We start from the raw sequence: 23,402 nt of genomic DNA on the forward strand, positions 1-23,402 counted from the left end.
GTAGATACTACAGGGCGACACACTTGGCAAGGGTTGTGGACTGGCACTGCAATAAAGAACACAGTGTGTGGGGATGGAGATGGAGGACACCTCTATCCCCTCTACTAACCTCCCCGTGGCTTAGGGCACTCATTCCAAAAGACCTCAAGGACCATCCTCTGATAGGGGCCACTCTGGTGGTTATGAGGAAACTGTTCCGTGATGGTGAGTATCTTGCCATTGCCCTCCCCCATGACTCCCATAATTGGGGACCCAGATTTCACCCCCGACCTCACCAATAAGACTGAGACAGCTGACTACATCTGGGAGACATCGCCTGGGGGAAAGTGTGGCCATCAGGGGGGCTTCCCTCACTACGGAACATTGCTGGACTCACAGACCCACCATTAGATATGTTCAGTTCCTATCAACTCCGATATTTTCTGCAAGCATTACAGAAGACTGCTACGATTAAGAGTATAACTTCTGTGGAATTAAGAGTTAACCCAGCCGCGTGCCTTCTTCACCTAGCAGAGAGACCCATTCGTAAGTACAAAAAGACTCCGATGCAACTCCTCATTGCGGCAAGGGCTTGTATCCCTGCGCTATGGAGGCAACCCCAACCTCCGTCCAGGGTCCTGTGGTACTCTAAAGTTAACTACATCCTCCGGAAGGAGGAACTGACAGCTACCCTCCACAATACAGAGGAACAATTTCATGACAAATGGAGACCCTAGAGGTATTTTACAGGTACAAACGCTTACACGAGGTGGCCCCAAGCTACCACTCAAGGAACATAACTCACATTCTGAACAAACAGCACTCTGTGATATTGGTGCACAGATATAGTGTGAGATCCTGAAGTAACCCCCCCCCCCCCACATACTCTTCTTCTTAGCTGTCTCTCTGTTGGCCTGTCTTCACTGCTTCTTGGCTCTAAAATAAAGCTGAATGCTCAAGCCTTTGTTACGGTTGGAGTAACGTACAGTGCTCATGAACAACGGGAGGACCAGGCTGTCTCTGAAAATTAGCTGAATATACCCGACCCATTTAGGTGAATGTATGATATGTTTAAGTTTGGGTTAATTGGTTAATGGTTCTGCGAGGCTCCTGGGGCCTCTTGTTTGTCACTCTTTATTGCAAACATATTGGTAAAACATTGTTTAAACTGTTAATCTAGATCCCAATATGTCAGGTCATGCAGTTCATCGCTTATGATGTATGGACACAATGTATACCTATGCACCGGAATTGTGATGTCATGATGTACATGTTGTACAGATTGTTGCCATGAATAAATAAAGGAATAAAAAAAAAAAAGTTTTGGAAACCCCTTTACTAGTGTATACTATTGCTTTGTTTTGGTTATTCTATGCTATTAACAAAACATATATATATATTTTTTTTATAGAGTAATTGCTAATCCCAAGGATGTCATCACAGCTCAGTTTGATGAGCCTGGTGGCAGTAAGGATTTTTGCAGCCAATCCTGCCTCTCTACTTTTGAGATCAAGAGGAAAGCTTCCGTCACCATCCATACCAATAGCATTTCCACAAAGTGCAGTGTTTGTCTAAAAAATGCTGTTGTAAGTAGCTACGTGGTTAATATTTGTCCAATTCCCATATTCCCTAATTTGTGTTCAACTTATTTGTTCCTTTCTTTCTTTTTTTTTTTCTAGATACGGCATGAGGTAAATTATCAAAATGTGGTGCATAAGCTCTGCAGTGATGCTTGCTTTTCTAAATTTCGCTCTGCCAATAACCTTACAATGAACTGTTGTGAGAACTGTGGAGGATACTGTTACAGCGGTTCTGGCCAGTGCCATTTGCTGAACATTGATGGTCAGTGCAAGAAGTTCTGCAGTTCAACTTGCGTTACTGCTTTCAAACAGGTATGATTCATAGTTGTTTTTGACACAAAGTAGGTTTCATTTTAGGCTGAGCTGTCATTACATTTTCAAATTAATTGCCAATGATCAAAGCTGTAAGGTAAATCTGGAACGAATTTTAGATTGCTTGGACATATATACTGCTTTTAATAACTCAGTCATATCACTGGGAAAAGGTGTGCAACCAGTAATTTGTTATAATGTTGAAAGCTAGAGTGTGGTGAAAATGTTTGCTGCTTCTGGTGCCAGAATAAATGTTTAACAGTACGTAATGTACAAAATATGTTGAAGTGCAACTAAAAACCAAAAAACGTTTTTTAGTTTTGAATGGAGAGGGATTAGAACACCACCTGCTCTCTGTGCCTTCACCATCCTTTTTTGTCCTGTTTTTACAGTTTTCACTGAAAGTGAAAAGAAATGTATGGTATTAGCAGTATTTTGCTGATAACGAGAACTGAAGGTGATTAAATGACACCAGGCATCTAACATGCTGCCATGTTGATAAAATGGCTCTGGGCTTACTTACAAATAAGACCACGGAACACCAGATAAGATTTTACACACACTGTTAGTACCTTGAAAAAGTATTCATACCCCTTGAGATTTGACATTTTTGTCTTGTTAAAACCAAAAACGTAAATGTATTTTATTGGGATTTTATGTGATAGACACACACAAAGTGGCACATAATTGTGAAGGGGAAGGAAAATGATAAATGGTTTTCAACAGTTTTATGATAAAAAAAAATGTGAAAAGTGTGACATGCATTTGTATTCAGCCCCATTGAGTCAATACTTTGTAGAACCGCCTTTTCTTTTTGGAGATGTCTCTACCAGCTTTGCACATCTAGAGAGTGACATTTTTGCTCATTCTTCTTTCCAAAATAGCTCTGTCAGATTGGATGGAGAGTGTCTGAACAGCAATTTTCAAGTCTTGCCACAGATTCTCAATTGGATTTAGGTCTGGACTTTGGGCCATACTAACACATGAATATGCTTTCATCTAAACCATTCCATTGTAGCTTTGCCTGTATGTTTAGGATCGTTGTCCTGCTTGAAGGTGAACCTCCGCTCTGGTCTCAAGTCTTTTACAGACTTTGCAGGTTTTCTTCTAAGATTGCCCTGTATTTGGCTCCATCCATCTCCCAACCAACTCTCGACCAGCTTCCCTGTCCTTGCTGAAGAAAAGCATCCCCACAACATGATGCTGCTGCCATCACCATGTTTCACTGTGAGGCTGTTGTGTTCAGGGTAATGTGCAGTGTTAGTTTTCTGCCATACATAGCGTTTTGCTTTTAGGTCAAAACTAAAATTTTGGTTTTGACCAGCGCACCTTCTTCCTTATGTTTGCTGTCCCCCACATGGCTTCTTGCAAATGGGACTGCTTTCAACAATGGCTTTCTTTTTGCCACTCTTCCATTAAGGCCAGATTTGTGAAGTGCACGACTACTAGTTCTGCGGACAGATTCTCCCACCTGAGCTGTGGATCTCTGCCGATCATCCAGAGTTACCATGGACCTCTTTGCTGCTTCTCTGAATGCTCTCCTTGCCCGGCCTGTCAGTTTAGGTGGACGTATAAATACAGAAAAAATCAGCGCAGTACAACCCCTTTACGAAAAGCTGCTGAACACCAAGGATCAATTACCAAATCCCAAAATACAATATATCAAACAGATGGTACAGCGCTCTAACTAAAATAAAATGATTACTAACATATTAAAATTAATAAAAAGTCCAAAGATAGCTTTTGAGTCAAAAAGTCCACGTGAGGAATCTTCAGTGGTATACAGTCAGTTCATGCATAAAGTGACTTAGTGCCAAGGGGGGGACCACCACCAATGGTAAAATTGGCTGCTCACCTCATCGTATGGACCCTTTAAATTACAGAGGGTCGTATGCACTTAAATATCAACTCGTCCAATCGCTGTACTCTTCTCCGACAATATCCGACCGATTCACAAATTAAAACACAGCTTTCTCCCATTCGGAGTCAAATGAACTGTCACGTTCGTGGAATACCCACACTGGATCGGTATATAGCAGTATTCACAATTCCTCAGACCATGTGGATAGAAAGACAGGCCATAGTGCTCTCCATAGAAAAACGTTTTAATGATGAATATACATAAAAAACACACTTGCAATAACGAAGCTTCATACGATCGTTAAAATGATCAATGACCGCGGGTGACGTCACGTGATCTCTGTCCGTACGTTACGTCCCTATGGGCGGGACTTCATCAGCGGACACAGAAACTACGTGACACCCGATATATGAATAGACAATAAGGGGTTTCTATAGTACGCTTACGATGAGCACGACGTGACGGACAACCTCTCCATGTTTACGAAAGTTACCAAGGTAACAACACATCCTGTCGTGTAGTACGAATCTACACGATAACAGGCAAAGACCTCGGGGCAGTCCTTGTGAATTTAAACAAATGTTACCATGCTAACGGCTCATCCCATCATGCCTATCCGCACTATGCAAATGAGCACAGCAACGAGCGGAATTTAAAAAAGGAATCATATCAATATTTGCAAACATTGCCGTTGCCACAATGAATCCCTTCCCCTTATGTATATAATGTAATCAAATAAATAAAAACTGCTTAATGGTTACCAATACAAAAGAACCCCATTATTAAAGAGGAAGTAAACCCTAATGCGTTTACTTCCTCTTTCATTCCCTGCAAAGGCAAAGCATAATGGACTACTATGCATCGCATAGTAGCCCATTATGTGTCACTTACCTGACACAGGAGCCAGCGATGTCACCGATGTCCCCTGTAGTCCGCCGCATTTATCTTGCTGGTGGCGTCTCGCAGCTCCGCCGCTGTCATTCGGCGAAGCCGCAATGACGTCACTCCCGCGCATGCGCACGGGGGTCGACACGCGCGGCAGCTCCATTCTTGGAAATGCTGCGCTCAGTGCGCCTGTGCGCCGCTGTCTACCGCGCATGTGCCGTAGACAGCTGTGCCCGTTTTCGGGCAAATGTCTCCTAAACCATATAGGTTTAGGAGATATTGCTTGGACCTACAGGTAAGCCTTAATCTAGGCTTACCTGTAGGTCAAAGTGGTTTGTAAGGGTTTAGCACCACTTTAAACACATTTTTAAATTGCAAAGCATGAACTTTTTTTCTCCAAACTTGAGTTTGCAAAAGTCCACCTCCTACAAAATGCAAATAAAGATGTGTTTCGAACTTAATATTCAAAAACAATTAAGAATATTAAAATTTGTATAATACACATATATCAACGTGACATCACCTGCAGCCAATAAATTAAATAGTACTAAAAATACAATAAAAAGTAAACAATAAAATCATCGATCAGTAATAAAAGTTAATATCAAAATCGACATTCAATCCACCAGGTATTAATACATTGGTCTCATGTATCCAGTAAGATTCCCTACGACTTAACAGGCGTATGAAATTGTCCCCCCTCCAATGTTTTGTGACCCTCTCAATCCCCCAAAACTTTAGGCCTTTAGGGTTTTGCTGATGGAATTGTTTAAAGTGTTGGGACACATTGTGGGTTTTCAGACCTTTTTTAATATTATCAACATGTTCTGCTAAACGCACATGTAAAGGTCTAGAAGTGCGTCCTATATATTGTAACCCACATTCGCACTCTAACATGTAAACCACTCCGATCGTGTCACATGTAATCAATTGCCGAATATCGTATTCCCTATTAGTTGCAGAAACTTCTTCCGTTTCTTAATGTTGACTTTAGAATGCTTAGAATTGCACCGCCCACAAGCATAAAACTCCCCCCAAAAAGGAGAACAATCGGTTATCTGATGGAATAGGGGGGGTTAAGAACGCTGGGAGCAAGACGGTCCCTCAGAGAGGGAGCTTTTTTATAAATAAACTGTGGACGCGTAGGTAGTAGGGGTCCCAAAATTTTGTCCTGCTTTAAAATGGACCAATGTTTAGACACTATCTTTTAGAATTTTTTGTGTTGAACATTGTAATCTAAAATCATTCTAAAATTTTGCTCACCATTATTAGTCTCCCTAGGTTGACTGGAGACTAAAGTAGTCCTATGAATCTGTTTGACCTTTTCAAATTCTGCCTTCAAGACTGACCTATCATATCCCTTTTGTTCAAATCTGGAGATCAACACTTCGGATTGAGATATATAATCCTCACTCCTCGTACAATTACGATGTAACCTAATGAATTGTCCCCTGGGGATGTTGCACAACCAAGATTGGTGATGACAACTCCCCAGGGGAATATAAGCGTTACGATCAGTAGGTTTAAAATGGTTAACCAACCTGAAGTTACCCAAATCTTTGTTGATCTCCAGATCCAAAAAGACTATATGATCTTGACTCACATTCCATGTGAGCGAAATATTCCTATCATTGGAATCCAATGATTGAATAAAAATATCGAGTGACGATCTAGTACCATCCCAAATCAAAATAAGATCGTCTATAAATCTACGGTAGCACACCAGTTCTGGAGGGCGATGTTTAAAAACTGCTTCTTCCTCCCAGTGGGCAATAAATAAGTTGGCCACGCTGGGATCCAAACGAGCTCCCATCACAACCCCTCTGGTCTGTAAATAAAACTCCTTGCCATACCAAAAATAATTTCAGCTCTGGCAAAAGTTTAAACAAGTCAGCAAAAATTCCTGATGTCTACCCGACAATGCTGATAAGGCCCACTCAACTGAGGTCATAGTGTCATCATGCCCTATGATGGTGTATAGGGAGCCTACATCAGCTGTCGCCAATATACTGGAAGGGGAACATCCCAATTTTTCCAAAATTTGTGTAATATGTTTAGTATCTTTTAGGTATGCTGGAATATTCACCACTAAAGGCTGAAGAAAAAAGTCAATATATTGACCCAATCTAGCAGATGCGGAATCAATACCGTTCACTATAGGCCTCCCTGGGGGATTGGTACTGTCTTTATGGATCTTAGGGAGAAAATATATTATAGGAGTTCTACAAAACAAAGGGTCTAGATATGCTGCTTCCTTTTTGGATAAGATCCTTTGGTCTTTTCCATCTTCTGCAATGGAATGCAGTTCATCTTTATACATTAACATTGGGTCTCTATTTAGGATTTTGTACGTATCCTCATCATTTAGTAGTCGGGACATCTCCCTTTGGTAATACTCCTTACTTAAAATTACCAACCCTCCCCCCCCCCCCCCTTATCTGCGGGCCTTATGACAATCTCTTTGCGTGCTTCTAGAGACTTCATACCTTGCTTGATATATTGGGGATCCATACTTTTCTTAACCCTTAATTCTTCCAGATCTTTTGTGACCATATTTTTGAATACTTCCATATATTCTCCACATTAGGAGGGTTAAAAATGGACTTATTACGTAAATTAGAATGGTCACCCCCACCCCGTGTGGGGCCTACACGTGAATTAGACAAAAAATATTTTTTTATATTCAAGGTCCTAACATATTTCTGAAGACTCACATATGTCTGGAATTTGTTTAAATTTTTTACGGGTGCAAATTTCAGGCCTCTGTCTAATACTTTTATTTCATCAGTGTTTAATGCAATACCACTCAGGTTATAGATCCCCCATACCTATTGGGGGTTTGGCCTTTTTGCAGTCGCCTACCCCCTCGTTTTCCTCTTTCTTTTAGTTTCCTGAGAGGACCCACACTGGGTGGGGTGTGAGGAGGAGGTTGTCTCCACCATTCCCCAACATTGGGTCTGTGTACTGGTGGAACTTGCTCCTGCCTCCTGTGAAAATCCCCTCCTCCATAAGGTGCCTGGTTTAGGTGGACAGCCATGTCTTGTTAGGTTTGCAGTTGTGCCGTACTTTCCATTTTCGGATAATGCATTGAACAGTGCTCTGTGAGATGTTCAAAGTTTGGGATATTTTCTTGCGTTCATTGACAGACGTATAACGCTCCATTATTCAGAACCATAGGGTTATAACGCCCCCTTCAGTTTTTTTTTTTTTTTTCTGCCTAGTCAGGACCTAGTTCCCTACTGTGATGTCTAGTCCTGGGAATTTTGTTTATTCCCTGCCCCTTCCTTCCCAGGTGAAGGCCCATGCTTCTGGCCCAGGTGGATGCTGAGCCTAGGACAGTGATGGCAAACCTTGGCACCCCAGATGTTTTGGAACAACATTTCCCATGATCATGCACTCTGCAGTGTAGTTGAGCATCATGGGAAACACTGTTCCAAAACATCTGGGGTGCCAAGGTTCGCCATCACTGGCCTAGGAGGCAGGTGACTGCCTGTGGCGGCCATGTCTTTGTGGCCTACCAACCTGGCGGTGGGCGTTGCAGCTTTCTGTTTTTTGGGCGTCTGCCCTTTGTTCAGCGGATCAGCCCGCGGGCTGCACATTTGCGTTAAGGCTGTCGAAAATTTAGGCCACAGCTTAGCGGCCCCATTTCTGTGTGTCCACACTCTGTTCAGGGGATCGGATTGTCTCCCCCCCCCCCCCCCCCCCCCGTCCACGCACTTGCGGCAGGTGGCCGGTAATTTAGGCCGTGGCTTTTGCGACCTGCTAGGCCTCGTGGCTGCCTCCTACCAGAGGGACGGCACTGTGGGGGCTCTGAGGGTGATCTCCCTTTTGGGGGTCCTTTTTAGGCGGGCCTGGCGTGGGTGCTCCCTGCGTGGTGCCTTGGGTAGGCAGCATCCGTCAGCGCCCTCCCATTTTTGGGGTGGGGGTCTCAGTTGGTGGCCCCCTCTGAGTTTTTTTTGGAGTGGTGCTTGGGCATATAGCTTAGTAAATGGCACCCCCCACTTTCTCTGGCTCAAACGATCCTATATTTGGCTCTGCCCCACCTTAGAGGGGTTGGTCCCTTCTTCCTCTTATTTTTCCAAATTTGTCCATGAAGAATGGGAGTGTCCAAAGTGTCCTTTTGTGCTTTCCGAAAATTCTTGCTGTGAGATACCCCTTTGAGGAGTCCCTCCTTCAGAAGTGGACTGTTCCATCAGTAGTGGACCCCCCATCTCTAGGCTGCTCAAGGAAACCATGATTCTAATAGAGGAGTCTCTGGTTTCTAAAGATCCAGCTGACATAACTGGAGGGGGCAGCAGACTTCCCCTGCCTTTGCTGCATTGGCGAACCTGTTGGTCTAGGCACTTAAGTTTGTCTGCTATGCCTCTTGGCTGCTGTTCCCCTGGTTGCTGAACTCGGTTCCCGCTTTGGTGCTTAGACATGTTTTGTGGAGGGCTACCCTGGATGACATCACGCGTCTTGATTTTGTCTGGTTACAAGATAGTTTTCTGCCCTTGTTACCCAAAAAGTTTTTTGCTTCCAATTTGTGTCTGTCGCCGGTCCTGTTTTCTGTTCTCCTCGTGGGTCTGTGTAAGCCCTGTTGCTTCAGAGTGTGATTGTCCCTTGTTCCCCGTGTCTGGAACAGTTTTGGGGGTTTTATTCAAAACTGTTTACAGTCCGAAAAATGGAGTGCATGGTATGTCCAATTCTGGAACTCAAGGCTCTGACCTGCCTTGTGTGGGTACAGAAGTTCAAGATGGAGGCAGTCCGCCCGGCGGTGGCATCCTCCCTCATGGGGACTTTCTGCCTTCTATCAACATCATGAATGCTTACGTATGCATTCCGCTTTGTGCCCGACTCCAGCACTTCCTCAGTTTTTTCTGCAGATGCTGAGCATTATCAGCACGTGGTGTTTCCCTTTTGGTCTTGCCACCACTCCTCGGGAGTTCACGAGGGGAGATGTTGGCCCCGGATCTGGCGTGGTTGTGTCAGTGGGGGTTTATGCTCCTGGGCTGCCTGGACGATCTTCTGCGAGTCCTAGACTACCTCGAGGGGTAATGTAGCTCCTATACAGACCTTGACAGATTTCAGTTGGCTTCTATACTATCTTAAGTCTACTTTGGCCCCTTCCAGAACATTGGCCAGAGCTGAAGCTCAGGCTTAGATAATCCAGAGTGTTTTTTGTTTTTTTTCTTCTCGACAAACTCCAGAAGTTGCATGCTGGGTTTTTCATTTCTCTGCGGACCTGCATGTGAATGTTGGGTCTGATGGTACCTACCTTTTTTTTTTTTTTTTTTTTTTTTTTTTTTGGGGGGGGGAGATCCTGGCATAATGGGACAAGTGCCCAAGGTCTCTGGACAATCGGATTCGGCTTAGCCAGGAAACCAGAGGTTCCCTGGTCTGATGGCTTCGCTCTCTGGTTCTTTGGAGGGGTAAATCCTTTCTCCCCTTGTATTGAACAGAGCGACCACCAATGCCACTCTGTCTGCTGATGGCATCCGGACTACCGAGCAATATCCTGGAACGTCGAGCGATAAGACTGGATCATGGACGGATCGATTTTTCGGGGGCTCCCGGTATGGATCCAGGTCACACAATGCAATGGCGGTGGCTTATGTCAATCACCAGGGCAGGCCAAATGGGATGTTGGCAGCCCTAGCAGTTGGCAGTATCCTCAGGTGCGCAGAACGTCTCGTTCCGGCCCTCTCCGATGTACGCATTCTAGGAGTGGAATACTGACAGTCGGATGCCTCAGACGGCTACGGTTGGACCACAGAGTGGGTCCTTAACCGGGCCGTGTTTCATTGGCTATGTATCCGATGAATCACTCCTGAGGTAGATCTGTTTGCATCCTGGCTCAACAGGCTGGTACCAAGATTTCGGGATCTTCTGGTGTCCCATGGGGCCGCCAACATTTGCTCTACACCTACACCTTTCCTCCTCTCCAGCTTTTGCTGTGACTTTTGTGCAGGATCATGGCCGTGGGGATTCCGGTCATACTTTTGACCCCGGCTGGGTCCCATTGGTCTGGGTGAGCCTGGTCGCCGATGTTCCTTGGTGACTGCCTCTCAGGAAGGATCTACTGTCCCAAGGGCCGTTCTTCCAGCCTGCTTTAGAGTTGCTGGTTTTAACGGCCTGGCTGTGATGTGCCAGGTGCTGCAGTTCTGACACTGCTGATGGCTAGGGAGTCTACCTCCTAGGACAGTGATGGCGAACCTTGGCACTCCAGATGTTTTGGAACTACATTTCCCATGATGCTCCACTACACTGCAGTGTGCATGAGCATCATGGGAAATGTAGTTCCAAAACATCTGGGGTGCCAAGGTTCGCCATCACTGTCCTAGGAGGTTTACTTCTGGATGTGGAACACACATATATCCTGGTGTGAGTAACTGGGCATTCATCCTCGTTCTTTCTAGGTGGCTCTGATTCCAACCTCCCTTCTTGGGGGGGGTTGAGCAGGAATGGGCCTCAAGTACCATCAGGGGGCCAGGTGTCAGTCTGGGTGGTTGTCTTTAGTGTCCCCTGGTCTCGCATTCCCTGGTGCGTACTTTAAAAAAAAAAATGTATTCAAAGGGTTAGACGTCTGTTTCGGCAGGTGCGGTCTCTTCTACCGTCGTGGGATCTGAACTTGGTGAGTTTGATTCTCCAGAAGCCTCTCTCTCAAAATATTCTGGCGTTTCCACTGCTTACTCTATCACCTCTGCTCGCAGGGTGTCAAAGTGGTAGCGTTATCTTGTTGTACACCTTAACCAGGGCTACACAAGGTGTTAAGGTGGTTCTTTGCCCTTTTCCATCGTTCCTTCCTCAGATTTCCATTTGAATAAGGACATTGTGTTGCCTTCCTTGTGTCCCTGGTGAACACATCCTAAGGAATTTGCCTTATTTGTCTTATGTGCCCTGGATTTGGGTGTATTTGGCAGCCACCGAGTCTTTTTGGAGGTCAGCCTCACTGTAATCTCGGACAGGCCAAGAAAGGGGCGGTCTACTACTTCTGCGACCATTTCTGGATGGATCAGACAGATGATGAATCTGACCTATTCTGTCAGATCAGGTTCCTCCTTCTGTTACGGCGCATTCTTCTCGGGCGCTTGGCGCTTCTTGGGCCTTCTGACGGTCATGCATTCTTTGTGCAACTTTGCAAGATGGCCACTTGGTTGTTGGTGTACACTTTCACAACGTTCTACGAAGTGGATGTGTAGGCACCTGCGGATGCCTCTTTTGGCCACAGGGTTTTGCAGGCTGCTGTTTAGCGGGTCTATTCCCTCTTGAAGGGGTATTGTTCAGGTTGGGCTCCTGTAACCTGGTTGGCTCTTGTGTTAGCCTTGGGATTTTTCGTTGTCCCACCCCTCATGCTTGGCACTGCTTTTGGAAGTCCCTGTGGTTCTGAATTATGGAGGGCTGCGTCTGTCAATGAACAAAAGAAAAAATTGGATTTTTGACTTGCCGTAAAATCCATGTCTCTGAGTTCATTGACAAACACTGCACCCACCCCTCTAAGGAGTTTTAATACTTCTGACACTCTTGTTACAAAACTGAAGGCCTATAGCAGAGATGGGGTGGATACCACCTAGGACTGCCCATAGGCATAGCCAAGTCTTTTTCTGCCTAGTGTCCTACTCCTGTAGGGGGCGGTATAACCTTATTATTCTGTATAATGGAGTGTTGTGTCTGTCAATGAAAGAGAAATGGATTTTATGGGAAATCAAAAATCCAATTTTTTTTTTTTTTTTGGACTAACCCTGCTTTTAAACTTCTCCAACTTTATCCCTGACCTGTCTGGTGTGTTCCTTGGCCTTCTTGATGCTGTTTATGAAGGCCAAGGAGGGTTTGACAGAACTGTATTTAAACGGAGATTAAATTACACACAGGTGGACTCTATTTACCAGTTAGATGACTTCTGAAGGCGATTGGTTCCACTAGATTTAAGTTAGTGGTATCAGAGTAAAGGGGTCTTAATACATACGCACATCACACTTTTCACATACAGTATTTGTAAAAAATAAAATAAAATTGAAAACCATTTCTCATTTTCCTTCCACTCACTGCACAATTATGTGCCACTTTGTGTTGGTCTATCACATAAAATCCCAATAAAATACATTTATATTTTTGGTTGTAACATGACAAAATGTGGAAAATTTTAAGGAGCATGAATACCTTTTCAAGGCTTGGTGTGTGTGTATATGTATTATATATATATGTATTATATATATATGTATGTTTTATATATATATATATATATATTTTTTTTTTTTCTTTCTTGTGACTAGGGTTAAACTATTTAACCGCTAGCCGACCAGCCACGGCAGTTGTACTGCGGTAGCATGGCTCGGCTGCGCGAATCGCAGTTATGCTATGTTGGTAGCATAAACGCCCCCTTGCGTGCTCACTGCCCGAGCCGATGAGAGTGCCCGGTGGTCTCTATCACCGCCGGGCTCCCGCGTTCGTGTGGGGCACATGAGGAACTGGGAGCTGTGTGTGTAAACACACAGTTTCTGGTTCTTTGAGCAGTGAACTGACTGTCTGTTGATAGAGAGTATGAACAGCGATTTGTTGGTTTCCCTGCATAGTCCCATCCCCCCTTGAGTTAGAACACTCCCTAGGATACATATTAACCCCTTCACTACCCCTTAGTGTTAACCCCTTCACTGCCAGTGACATTTTTACAGTAATCAATGCAATTTTAATCTCACTGATCGATTTATCAATGCCAATGGTCCCAAAAATGTCTCAAAATTGTCCGACGTGTCTGCCATAATGTTGCAGTCACAATAAAAATTGCTGATCAGTCATTACTAGTAAAAAAAAATTTAAGAAAATGCCATAAAACTATCCCCTATTTTGTAGACGCTATAAATTTTGTGCAAACCAATCAATATACGCTTATTACTACTTTTTTTTTTTTTTTGTTTTTTTTTTTATTACGAATATGTAGAATACGTATCGGCCTAAACTTTTTATTTTATTTTTTGTTATATATTTTTTTTGGGGGGATATTTATTATAGCAAAATGTTAGAAATTCGTTAGTTTTTTTTCAAAATTGTTGCTTTTTTTTGTTTGAAGCCCAAAAAATAAAAACCGCAGTGTTGATCAAATACCAAAAGAGCTCTATTTGTGGGGAAAAAAATGACGTCCGTTTTGTTTGGGAGCCACGTCGCACGACCGCACAATTGTCTCTTAAGCTGAAAACTGCCATGCTGCCTCTAACCCCTAGTGCTTTGGGAGACCATTGTCATGTTTGTGTGATTTTATACCCATACATGCACATTAAAGCGCAGTTAACCTTTTCCCGCTGCCACCTCCTGCCCATTTAAGAGCTTCTGAATGCTGAGCTTTTGGGTCATGTGACCACTGTGATTGGCTGTCACAGTGGTCACGTGATCAGAAATCTCTTGAACGCAGGTATGCAAGGGCGCCTACTCACAGCACAGAAAAGCCTTTTAGATAAGGCCACAAATATGCGGCCTCTCGGCATTAAAGCCCATCTGCTGAGCCGCTGCATATAATCTGCTACATCAGCAAAAAGGGGTTAAAATTATACATTTGCATCATTGTAAGTTTGTGTTTTTATTTTAATTTGTGAATATATATTTATGTATCCTTTTTCTTGTTTTTATTTTTTTATTTATTTTTTTCCTTCTTTTTACAGAAATCTGCTAAAATCACTCCATGTGCTCTGTGCAAAACATTACGTTCATCAGCAGAAATGATTGAGAACACCAACAGCATGGGTCGCACTGAGCTGTACTGTTCTGTTAACTGTTTGTCTGCCTACAGAGTCCAAAGCGTGACTTCATCAGGTATTGGGAGTACATTTTTGTTACAATAATTCTGATTCTCAGGTGCTTAGACCTAAAGCTCAGTTACGCGTCTTACAAAATGAATATTTGCAGTGATCCAGCCTCTGTCTTTTGTAACATACTTGTGTCCTGTAACCTGCCCTCAGTCAAACTGGATCTCGAGTAGGATTGTAGATATAAGCTTGTCAGGTCAGGCTGTGGACACAAGAAGATCCAAAAGTATGTTTGCTTTAGAGTTGTGAATTATGCAGAAGCTTCAGACTGGTGTTTAAAATATTTTGTACGAAGTGTATCTGCATCTGCAATGTACTTAAAGTAGAACTTTAGGTTAAAAACATTAAAAAGGGCAAATGGGCAGGAATTTTAATGCAGAAGAGACCTGGTCTCTTCTGCATTAAAATTACCTGCCTGCTTCTCTGCCTCTGTACAGCGAGCCCACTGTACAAATTCGGCAATGCTGAATCTAACTGAACCTCCCGCACCTGCGTGGGAATGACGTCATTCCTGCCTGGCCAATTAAAGTGGATTGTGTTTGAGACCTTGAAGCCTACTGCCTGAAGTTGTCAGTGGCCGGACAAGGAGATCCGGGACACCACATCTCTGGAGCTGAGGCGAGTATAGTTCAGCTTTAAGCTTCGCTTCTCTCTGTGGCAATCCCAGTAGTTAAGCTATTGACCATTGTTTCTCAGAGACACTTGTATTCTACCTTCCAGAATTTCAGTTACTACCCAGATAAGATAACTTGTAAAGTACTTCTTACATTTCATAGCAGCCTCTGTTTTCTATTGATTGTGCAGTTAAATTATCCTTTCTTGTTTATTAAGGGACACAGGAAGTCTTTCACTTTTTGGTTATACTGCCACCTACCATTAAAGTGTAACAGGAGTCCTTGCTGTGACCATAGAAGCAGTTCTGGTCCTGACCTGGGAGGAACTTCTCATTCCAGTCTTGATCTCCGTATCTTGTCCTCTTTAGGAAAGGTGAATGCTGGATGTGGGTCCCATGTTTTCCTAGATAACCACCTCAATACAGTGCACTTACACCCCCTTCCTGACCAGACCAATTTTCAACTTTCACCGCTCTCACAGTTTGAATGTCAATTACTCAGTCATGCAACACTGTACCCATATGAAACTTGCGTCATTTTTTTCCACACAAATAGAGCTTTCTTTTAGTGGTATTTAATCACTAGTGGGTTTTTTATTTTTTGTGCTATAAATTAAAAAAACTTAAATTTTGTGAAAAAAATGCCTTTTTCTTTGTTTCTGTCATAAAATTTTGCTAATTGGTAATTTTTCGTCATAAATTTTGGCCAAAATTTATACTGCTACTTATCTTTGGTAAAAATAACCCACATTAGTGTGTATTATTTGGATCATTGTGAAAGTTGGTCTACAAACTATGGTGCCAACCACTGAAAATTAATCACATCTGATCAGGCCTTCAGTATATCAGGTGTATCTCATTTCTTGAGACACTAACAAGTCATGAAAGTACAAATACCCCCCAGATGACCCCTTTTTTTTTTTTTTTTAGAAAGTAGACATTCCAAGGTATTAAGTAGCATGGTGAGTTTTTTTAAGTTGTAATTTTTTCCCACAATTCTTTGCAAAATTAAGATTTTTATTTTTTATTTTTTTTAACAAAATTGTCATATTATCAGGTTATTTCTCACACACAGCATATGCATGCAACAAATTACACCCCAAAATACATTCTGCTACTATTCCCGAGTATGGCGATACCACATGTGTGAGACTTTCACACAGCCTGGCCACATACAGAGCGCCAACATTGAAGTGGCACTTTCAGACGTTCTATGAGCAATAAATAACACATCTCATTTCACAGCCACCTATTACACTTTTGAAGGCCCTGTAGTACCAGGACAATGGAATTGCCCATAAAACGGCCTCATTTTGGAAAGCTAACACCCCAATTTATAATCTGTGAGGCATAATGAGTCTTTTCAATGGTTCATTTTTTTCCAGAAGTTTTTGGAAAATGTGGGGAAAAATGAAAACGCATTATTTTTTTTTTTTTTTTACACAAAGTTCTCAATATATAAGATATTTCTAACACATAGCATGTATATAGCAAAAATTACACCCCAAAACACATTCTGCTACTCCTCCCGAATATGGCGATACCACATGTGTAGGACTTTTACACAGCTGGCCACATACAGAGGCCGACCATTGAAGTAGTAGCTTCAGGCGTTCTAGGAGCGTAAACGACACATCTCATCTCATTCCTACCTATCACACTTTTGAAGGTCCTGGAGCACCAGGACAGTTAAATTACCCACAAAATGACCCCATTTTGGAAAGCAAACACCCCAACGTATATTGTATGAAGCATGGGCTGCAAATAGGTACTCGGTTACTCTGATGGGCTGCAGATAGGTACTCTGGGCTGGTGACGGGTACTCGGGTACTCTGATGGCCTGTGAGTGACAGGTGAAAGGATCACAGCCGATTACGTGGGTAAACAGCCAGCCAATGGCTGTTTACCAGGGTCGGTGACGAGCAGTGTTCCCGGGAACACGCCACCATTGATGTGCAGCGTGATCGTGCACAGTGGGGATGTGACCATCTGTGATCACATGATAAACAGCCATGCCCAATGGCTGTTCCCCCCCCCCCCCCTCGGTGGCGTGCGGTGGCTCTGTGACACGCCGCCACCGAAGGAACAGGGATGCGCGCATTCCCTGTTTAAATGGGAGGACGTCATGACGCCCTCCCACCACAATAGGTTCGCCGCCTGGCCATCATTTGACAGCAGGCGGTCAGCATCTAGTTAAACGATGTTGAACAAGTTTGTTTTTGGGTGCAGGACTACCCTGAGACCAGTACAGAGCTCTCTGGCTCTGCATTTAGATCTAGGCCTTTCCTCCTCACACCACACGGTCTAGAGAGAGGGGCTTTCTTGCAATGGCCTTTACTTCATATTGACCCAGGTAACTATGCCTTGCTGACTTGGTTGAAGCTCCTACCTGCTTCTCCATGGATTTTGACACTTCCTTGGATCTTGGCAACTGGGCATCTTTGAATCCCTACTACTTTGATGCTCAAGTTTAGAAAGGATTTACTCTTAGAGGTTCCACCCTGGAGACAGTCTACCTTCTTGCAGATTAACAGGGCTTGGTATGGTCTTCGGCTCTGTCAGCTCTATTTTGCTTGCCATTTTTTGTGAAGCAATTGTACATCTACCTCTTGTCTACCCCCTTGTCTAATTCTTGTTGGGGACTTCCCATGTAGCTTGTTCTGTTTGAACGTTGTTGGACTGATAGATGGTTTGAGAGCTCACCATTGAAGGGTAATCCAAGCCTATTTTTTTTTCCCCAAATTTTTTTTTCTGGTAATCGTTGCTTCAGTGACGTAAATGCCTCTGGCAGTCATTAGTCATGGACCTCTTTTTTTTCCTATTTGTCCCATTTGGTGATCAGGGGAACTGAGGCTTTGAACTTTCACTGACTTACCATGGTACCGACCCTCTCTCTCCCATAATCTGTTGTTTGAGCCCTCCATCTGACCCTAGTTCTCTGGTACAGCCTTGCTGCAGAACTGGTAGTAGTAGAGGCTTATCCTCTCCTGGCCTACAGTTTTTTATTTTGTCAGTGTCCAATCTTTTTGCATGTGGCTGTATAACCCAACAGGGACAGACTTCCTGTGTCTCTCAGTGGACTCTAGAAAGAGAGATTTATTGGTGTGTACAAAATCCTACTATTGTACCTGAGGGTGAAGGTGACTGCATATGAAGCTTTAAATGTTTTTACTTTCACATTGTAAAATATACCCACGCACCCACAACAGCAATACTTTTGTACATGAATAATCTGTTTTATACAAAAAAATCTAATTTTACATATGTTTTTCACAGGTGTACAAATTCAGTGTAATAGCTGCAAAACTATGGCCATACCACAGTATCATTTGGCAATGTCTGATGGGAGCATTCGAAATTTCTGCAGTTATAACTGTGTAGTTTCATTTCAAGTGAGTCTTGTCTTAACGAAGTTTAACTGCCTTTACATTAGAGCTGCACGATTAATCGTTAAAATACAGCGATCTCGATTCTCTCCTCTGATGATCTCTATTCTTTCATATAAACAAGTGAAGAGATTATCTGCTCACTCTGTCAAAATAAACCATCCCGGGCAATCTGCCAAGTTTAGAATTTGCATGAAACATTGTAACTAGCTTCTGCTAGGCAGAATGGAGAAATGCTGTTTACAACGGCTTTTCTTCATTTGGCCGCTCCGTGAGACGATCACGGGTATGCCCGTGGCGATCGAGTCCGCGGGTCCCGCGACCGGACTCACGAGGGTCCCGACCAGCGCGGGAGCACGCCGCCGGCGGCGTGCTCCCGATGGCAGGGCAGCAAATTTAAAGGGACATACATGTACGCCCATTTGCCTGCCCGTGCCATTCTGTCGACGTACATCGTCGTGCGCTGGTCGGCAAGTGGTTAAGTTAAAATCAATATTTTTTGCTAGAAAATTACTTGCAACCCCCAAACATTAATTAAAAAAATAGATTATATATATATATATATATATATATATATATATATATATATATATATATATATATATATATATATATATATATATATATATATATATATATATATATATATATATATATATATATATATATATAAAAATATAATTTTTAGCAGAGACCCTAGGGAATAAAATGGCAATTGCTGCAGTATTTTATGTCGCACTGTGTTTGCCCAGCAGTCTTTCAAATGCAATTATTTGGAAAAAAATACACTTCAATAATTAAAAAAACAAACAGTAAAGTTAGCAAAACTTTTTTGTTTTAATGTGAAAGATGATGTTACGCCGCGAGAATCGTGAGAGAATCGTGATCTTTCTTCTAAGCAAAAAAATTGCGATTCCCATTTTAGCCAGAATCGTGCAGCTCTACTTTTACATTATTTTCTTTGGTAAAGCGAATATAAATATATATTTTTATAATTCACTAGATTGTGTTGAATATTGCATACTCCCCCCGATGTCTTATTTTTGTGTAAATAAAATGTGGTTATATTTTTTAGTCTGGAGCATGATTTTGTTGTCTTACTCAATCCAACAGAACCTATTTAGCAAATCTCCTGGGGTTAATTCTTCAGTGGTCCCTCTTACCCAAGGCCAAGTGATCATGAACGCCAATGCAAGTACAGCAACACAAGCTGGAAGCAGTACACAATCTGTGGTGTCTGCCACGTCAACCACCTCTACTTCAACAGTTAGCAGCAGCAATTCGGCTGCTGCTGGTCTTCAGAGGTTAGCTGCACAGTCACAGACACAACAGCAGAACAACATTTCTCGCCTTTCAGTGAAGTTGAGGTGTCAGCATTGCAGTCGGCTGTTTGCCACCAAGCCAGAACTCTTGGACTATAAGGTATAAAACCTAGTGTTATATGTTGGATATGTACAGATAATAGTGATTGTCACTTAAAAAGGAATATATAAATACACACCCAGCTGTTGTTCATGTACCCAAATGTGCACACAATATACACAACATTTCATTCCAAAATTTAAAATATCTGGATAATTCTGAAAGGTTTGGCTTGCTCTGAGATTGTATTACTGTTTGTCACTTGTACAGTTTATATTTGTGGGGCAATTGGCATCTTATCTTACACAGGGAAGAAATAACATGGCTCACTATGCCATAAACCAGTAAATAAGTAGTCCTGAATTGATATGAAACGGAGAAAGATTTGAGTTTCTCTGTGAAACTAATACATACATTTAGTAAAAGCGGGTGAGTGTAGGTATGTTTGCTTGCCAAGATTTGCAGACAGTTTGTTGCTGATCATGTAGATTCATATTTGTTGTATTGCGAATCTTGTCTTCATTTATAATGTGACTGCACCGGTTTCTGCTAATGCATGGATGGAAGACAAATGTGTATTTTTACAACAATGCAAAGTATCTGCCAATTTTCCTATTGAAAGTGGACATTCCCTTTTAAGTTTTACTGGTTGTATTTTATTTTTTATTTTTTTTATAAATTCTTTATTTTTTCATCTTTTCTTTCCATAGATTTCACATTACATTTCGTTTATATATCTACAACTTCTTTAACAGCTATGTCTTATAATATTTCAATCCATACCTCAATTCCACGTCATCCTCCCCCATCCCTCACCCTTCCCTCCCAGAAAAATAAATAGACAAACTAAAAAAAAAAAAAAGAGGAGTTTTCACTATAATCCCTCCCCCCCCATCCCCCACAACCCGCCTGCTCTATCATATTTCAAATGTTTTACATCATACTTTCTCTATAATTTAGATATAGAGCCCAAATCTTCTGATATTTCTCATCTTGATCTCTCATTGTCATTGTTAAATTTTCCATTTGTTGGATTTCTGCAATTCTCTGAAACCACTGTACTCTAGCTGGAGGGCTGTTTTTTTTTCCACAGAACCGGAATACATGCCCTTGCTGCTATCAATAAGTGTCTCAGCAAAGAATTTTTGAATCTTTCTATTGCCATTGGGATTTCCAGCAACAGAAAAGTTGCCGGTTTATCTCCCAGGTCAATTCCTGTAATCCTTACAATAGTATCGGCTACCATCTCCCAGAACACTCAAATTTTTGGACATTCCCAAAATATATGTAGTAGTGTTCCCTCTGCTCCATGACAACTCCAACATGTCTCTGATATCTGGGGGTAAATTTGATGTAACACTTTTTTGGTGTTCTATACCACCTAGTGAGGATCTCGTATCCCCCTTCTTGATATCTGCTTGCCATCGAGGCCTTTTGATTAAACAGCAACATCTTATCCTTTTGTTCTGGGGAAAATGTAGTCCCTAAGTCTCTTTCCCAAGCCTGCAGAAAGGGCAATTCTTGTGGAGTCTCCTGTTCTATTAACATACTATAAAAATAAGACATCAAATGTCTCAGTTCCTCTCCTTTTAAACAGATCTCTGGTTGTATTTGATGACGTGTCCAAAGGAAGTAGTAGGGTTGGACCTCCTTCACACAGCCATTTAGCCTCATACACCAAATTCTTGTGGCTGGAATAGCAGCAACCACTCAGCCAGTGCAAAATATTGACAGGCTGACAGCGACAATCACTGTTCACATGTAGCCACACACCAGGTGGTTACCTGTGGTTAGTAACCGATATTTGAGCCTAGGTAAATATTACTTTCGGCTCTCACTACAGGTAAACACTTGGTGTGGCTACATGTGAACAGCAACATGCCTCTGCCAGTGTCAACACTCTACAGGCTGAGCGGCCAGACTCTGAGTGACTGCTGTAATTCGCATGCACCTGTCACTCCAACTGCAAGAATCTGCTGATTCTTGATGCTGAAATCCGGTGTATGTGGCTTAACGGCCATGTGAAGGATGCTTTGCAGCTGATTGTTCCACGCTAAACCAATACAAGTTTGTTTTGAAATGCACCGATTTTAATACATCTCTTTCATCTTAGGGTAAAATGTATCAGTTTTGCGGTAAAGCCTGCTGTGATGAATACAAAAAAATTAACATGATTACGGCGATGTGTGAATACTGCAAAATAGAGAAGACTATTAAGGAATTGGTGCGCTTCTCAGGAGTTGAAAAGGTTTTCTGCAGTGAAGGTTTGCTATTTGTATTATTTCTTTCCTTAGCAGTCTAAATTGTTCATGTGTTAACTAACCGCTTTCAACCATTAGGCTGTATATAATACAGCCTTGGGTTGAAGTGTTTATACCAGGATCATTGCTGCAGCTTGATCTTGGTATCAAAATTTTCAGCTAGCAACATGCTTTAATGTAAAAGTGATTGAGCAGTTCTACAGCCACCTGATCACTTTTACAGGGTGCACAAATAAGTGTATTTTTTCTCGATAATTTGCGATTTAATAAATGTCCATGCAAATATCATGCTGTGAAATTGCAGAAACCACCGTTGTATTCTCCGGGGCCCTGCTTTAAGAAAATATATTATGTTTGATTTTAAGTAACTAACTTCTTGCAAAAGCTGATTTAACATGTACAGCGGGTAAAGTAAGTATTGTACATGTCATCATTTTTCTAGGTAAATATTTCTAAAGGTGTTATTGACCTATAATTTTCACCATACGTCAGTAACAACCCATGCAATCCATACATATAAAGAAACCAAAACAAATCAGTTCAGAAATGAAGTTATATGTAATGGAATGACACAGGGAAAATATTGAACACGCTAACTTAAATTTAACATAAATTTAATACTCAATCCTCAATACAAAATCCTTTGTTGGTAATGACTGCTTCAAGACGCCTCCAATATGTAGGAACTAGTCACATGCATTGCTCAGGTGTGATATAGGCCCATTCTTTCACACAGTCTTCAAATTCTGAAGGTTCCGTGGGTCTCTTCTATGAACTGATCTTTAGTTCTTTCCATAGATTTTCTATTGAATTCAAATCAGGTGATTGACTTGGCCATTCTAGCAGCTTTATTTCTTTTGTTCATTGATGGACACAACATCTTCATCTTGACCTTAGGGTTATAACGCCCCTTTAGGAGAGGAATAGCCAGAAAGTGTTTAAAAAAACGAGCAACACTTGCACAGTACTGCCCAGGGGGCAGTCCTACTGGCTATAACCCCTCACACTGCATCCAGCAGCTCAGGTTTAATCTGCCTAGTGTAGGAGAAGAACCTGGCTCCCGGTGGGACCATTGGTCCTGGGAATTTTTTATTTTTTCTGCATTTTTGATTCCTGTGATCTACAGTTAACAGCTGGCCTGGTTGACAGGCTGGATAATGTAGATCCCTGTAGTCTCCCCAGCCTGGCCATCATGCATGAGCAGGCCCTAGCTACCCGCTGGGTCGACCATGACATGCCCTGTCTGATCCAGGGGTGGCTGGTGAGCTATATGCTCCGGGGCACACATGATCTGGCTACTGCTGTCTGTCACAGTGTGCTGTGGCCAGCAGCAACCCCCTACTGCTCGGGTGATGGGTCTGTCTGTGGAATGCATCCAGCAGTTCTT

General features: G+C 42.5%; 1 protein-coding gene across 2 annotated transcripts in view; it reads left to right on the forward strand.

Moving 5' to 3' along the window:
- Positions 1-23,402, forward strand: part of ZMYM4 (zinc finger MYM-type containing 4) — a 191,873-nt gene that overhangs the window by 63,014 nt on the left and 105,457 nt on the right. For both annotated transcript variants that reach the window (XM_077481731.1, XM_077481730.1), the window contains exons 7-12: positions 1,391-1,565; positions 1,659-1,871; positions 14,250-14,400; positions 18,283-18,398; positions 19,506-19,814; positions 21,868-22,018. In XM_077481731.1, coding sequence (XP_077337857.1) covers positions 1,391-1,565; positions 1,659-1,871; positions 14,250-14,400; positions 18,283-18,398; positions 19,506-19,814; positions 21,868-22,018 — 1,115 coding nt within the window. The remainder of the gene's footprint in view (positions 1-1,390; positions 1,566-1,658; positions 1,872-14,249; positions 14,401-18,282; positions 18,399-19,505; positions 19,815-21,867; positions 22,019-23,402) is intronic.

This window comes from Lithobates pipiens, unplaced genomic scaffold (assembly GCF_037356315.1).
Source record: "Lithobates pipiens isolate NorthernLeopardFrog02 unplaced genomic scaffold, aLitPip1_a1.2 Scaffold_16, whole genome shotgun sequence".
Taxonomy (NCBI): domain Eukaryota; kingdom Metazoa; phylum Chordata; class Amphibia; order Anura; family Ranidae; genus Lithobates; species Lithobates pipiens.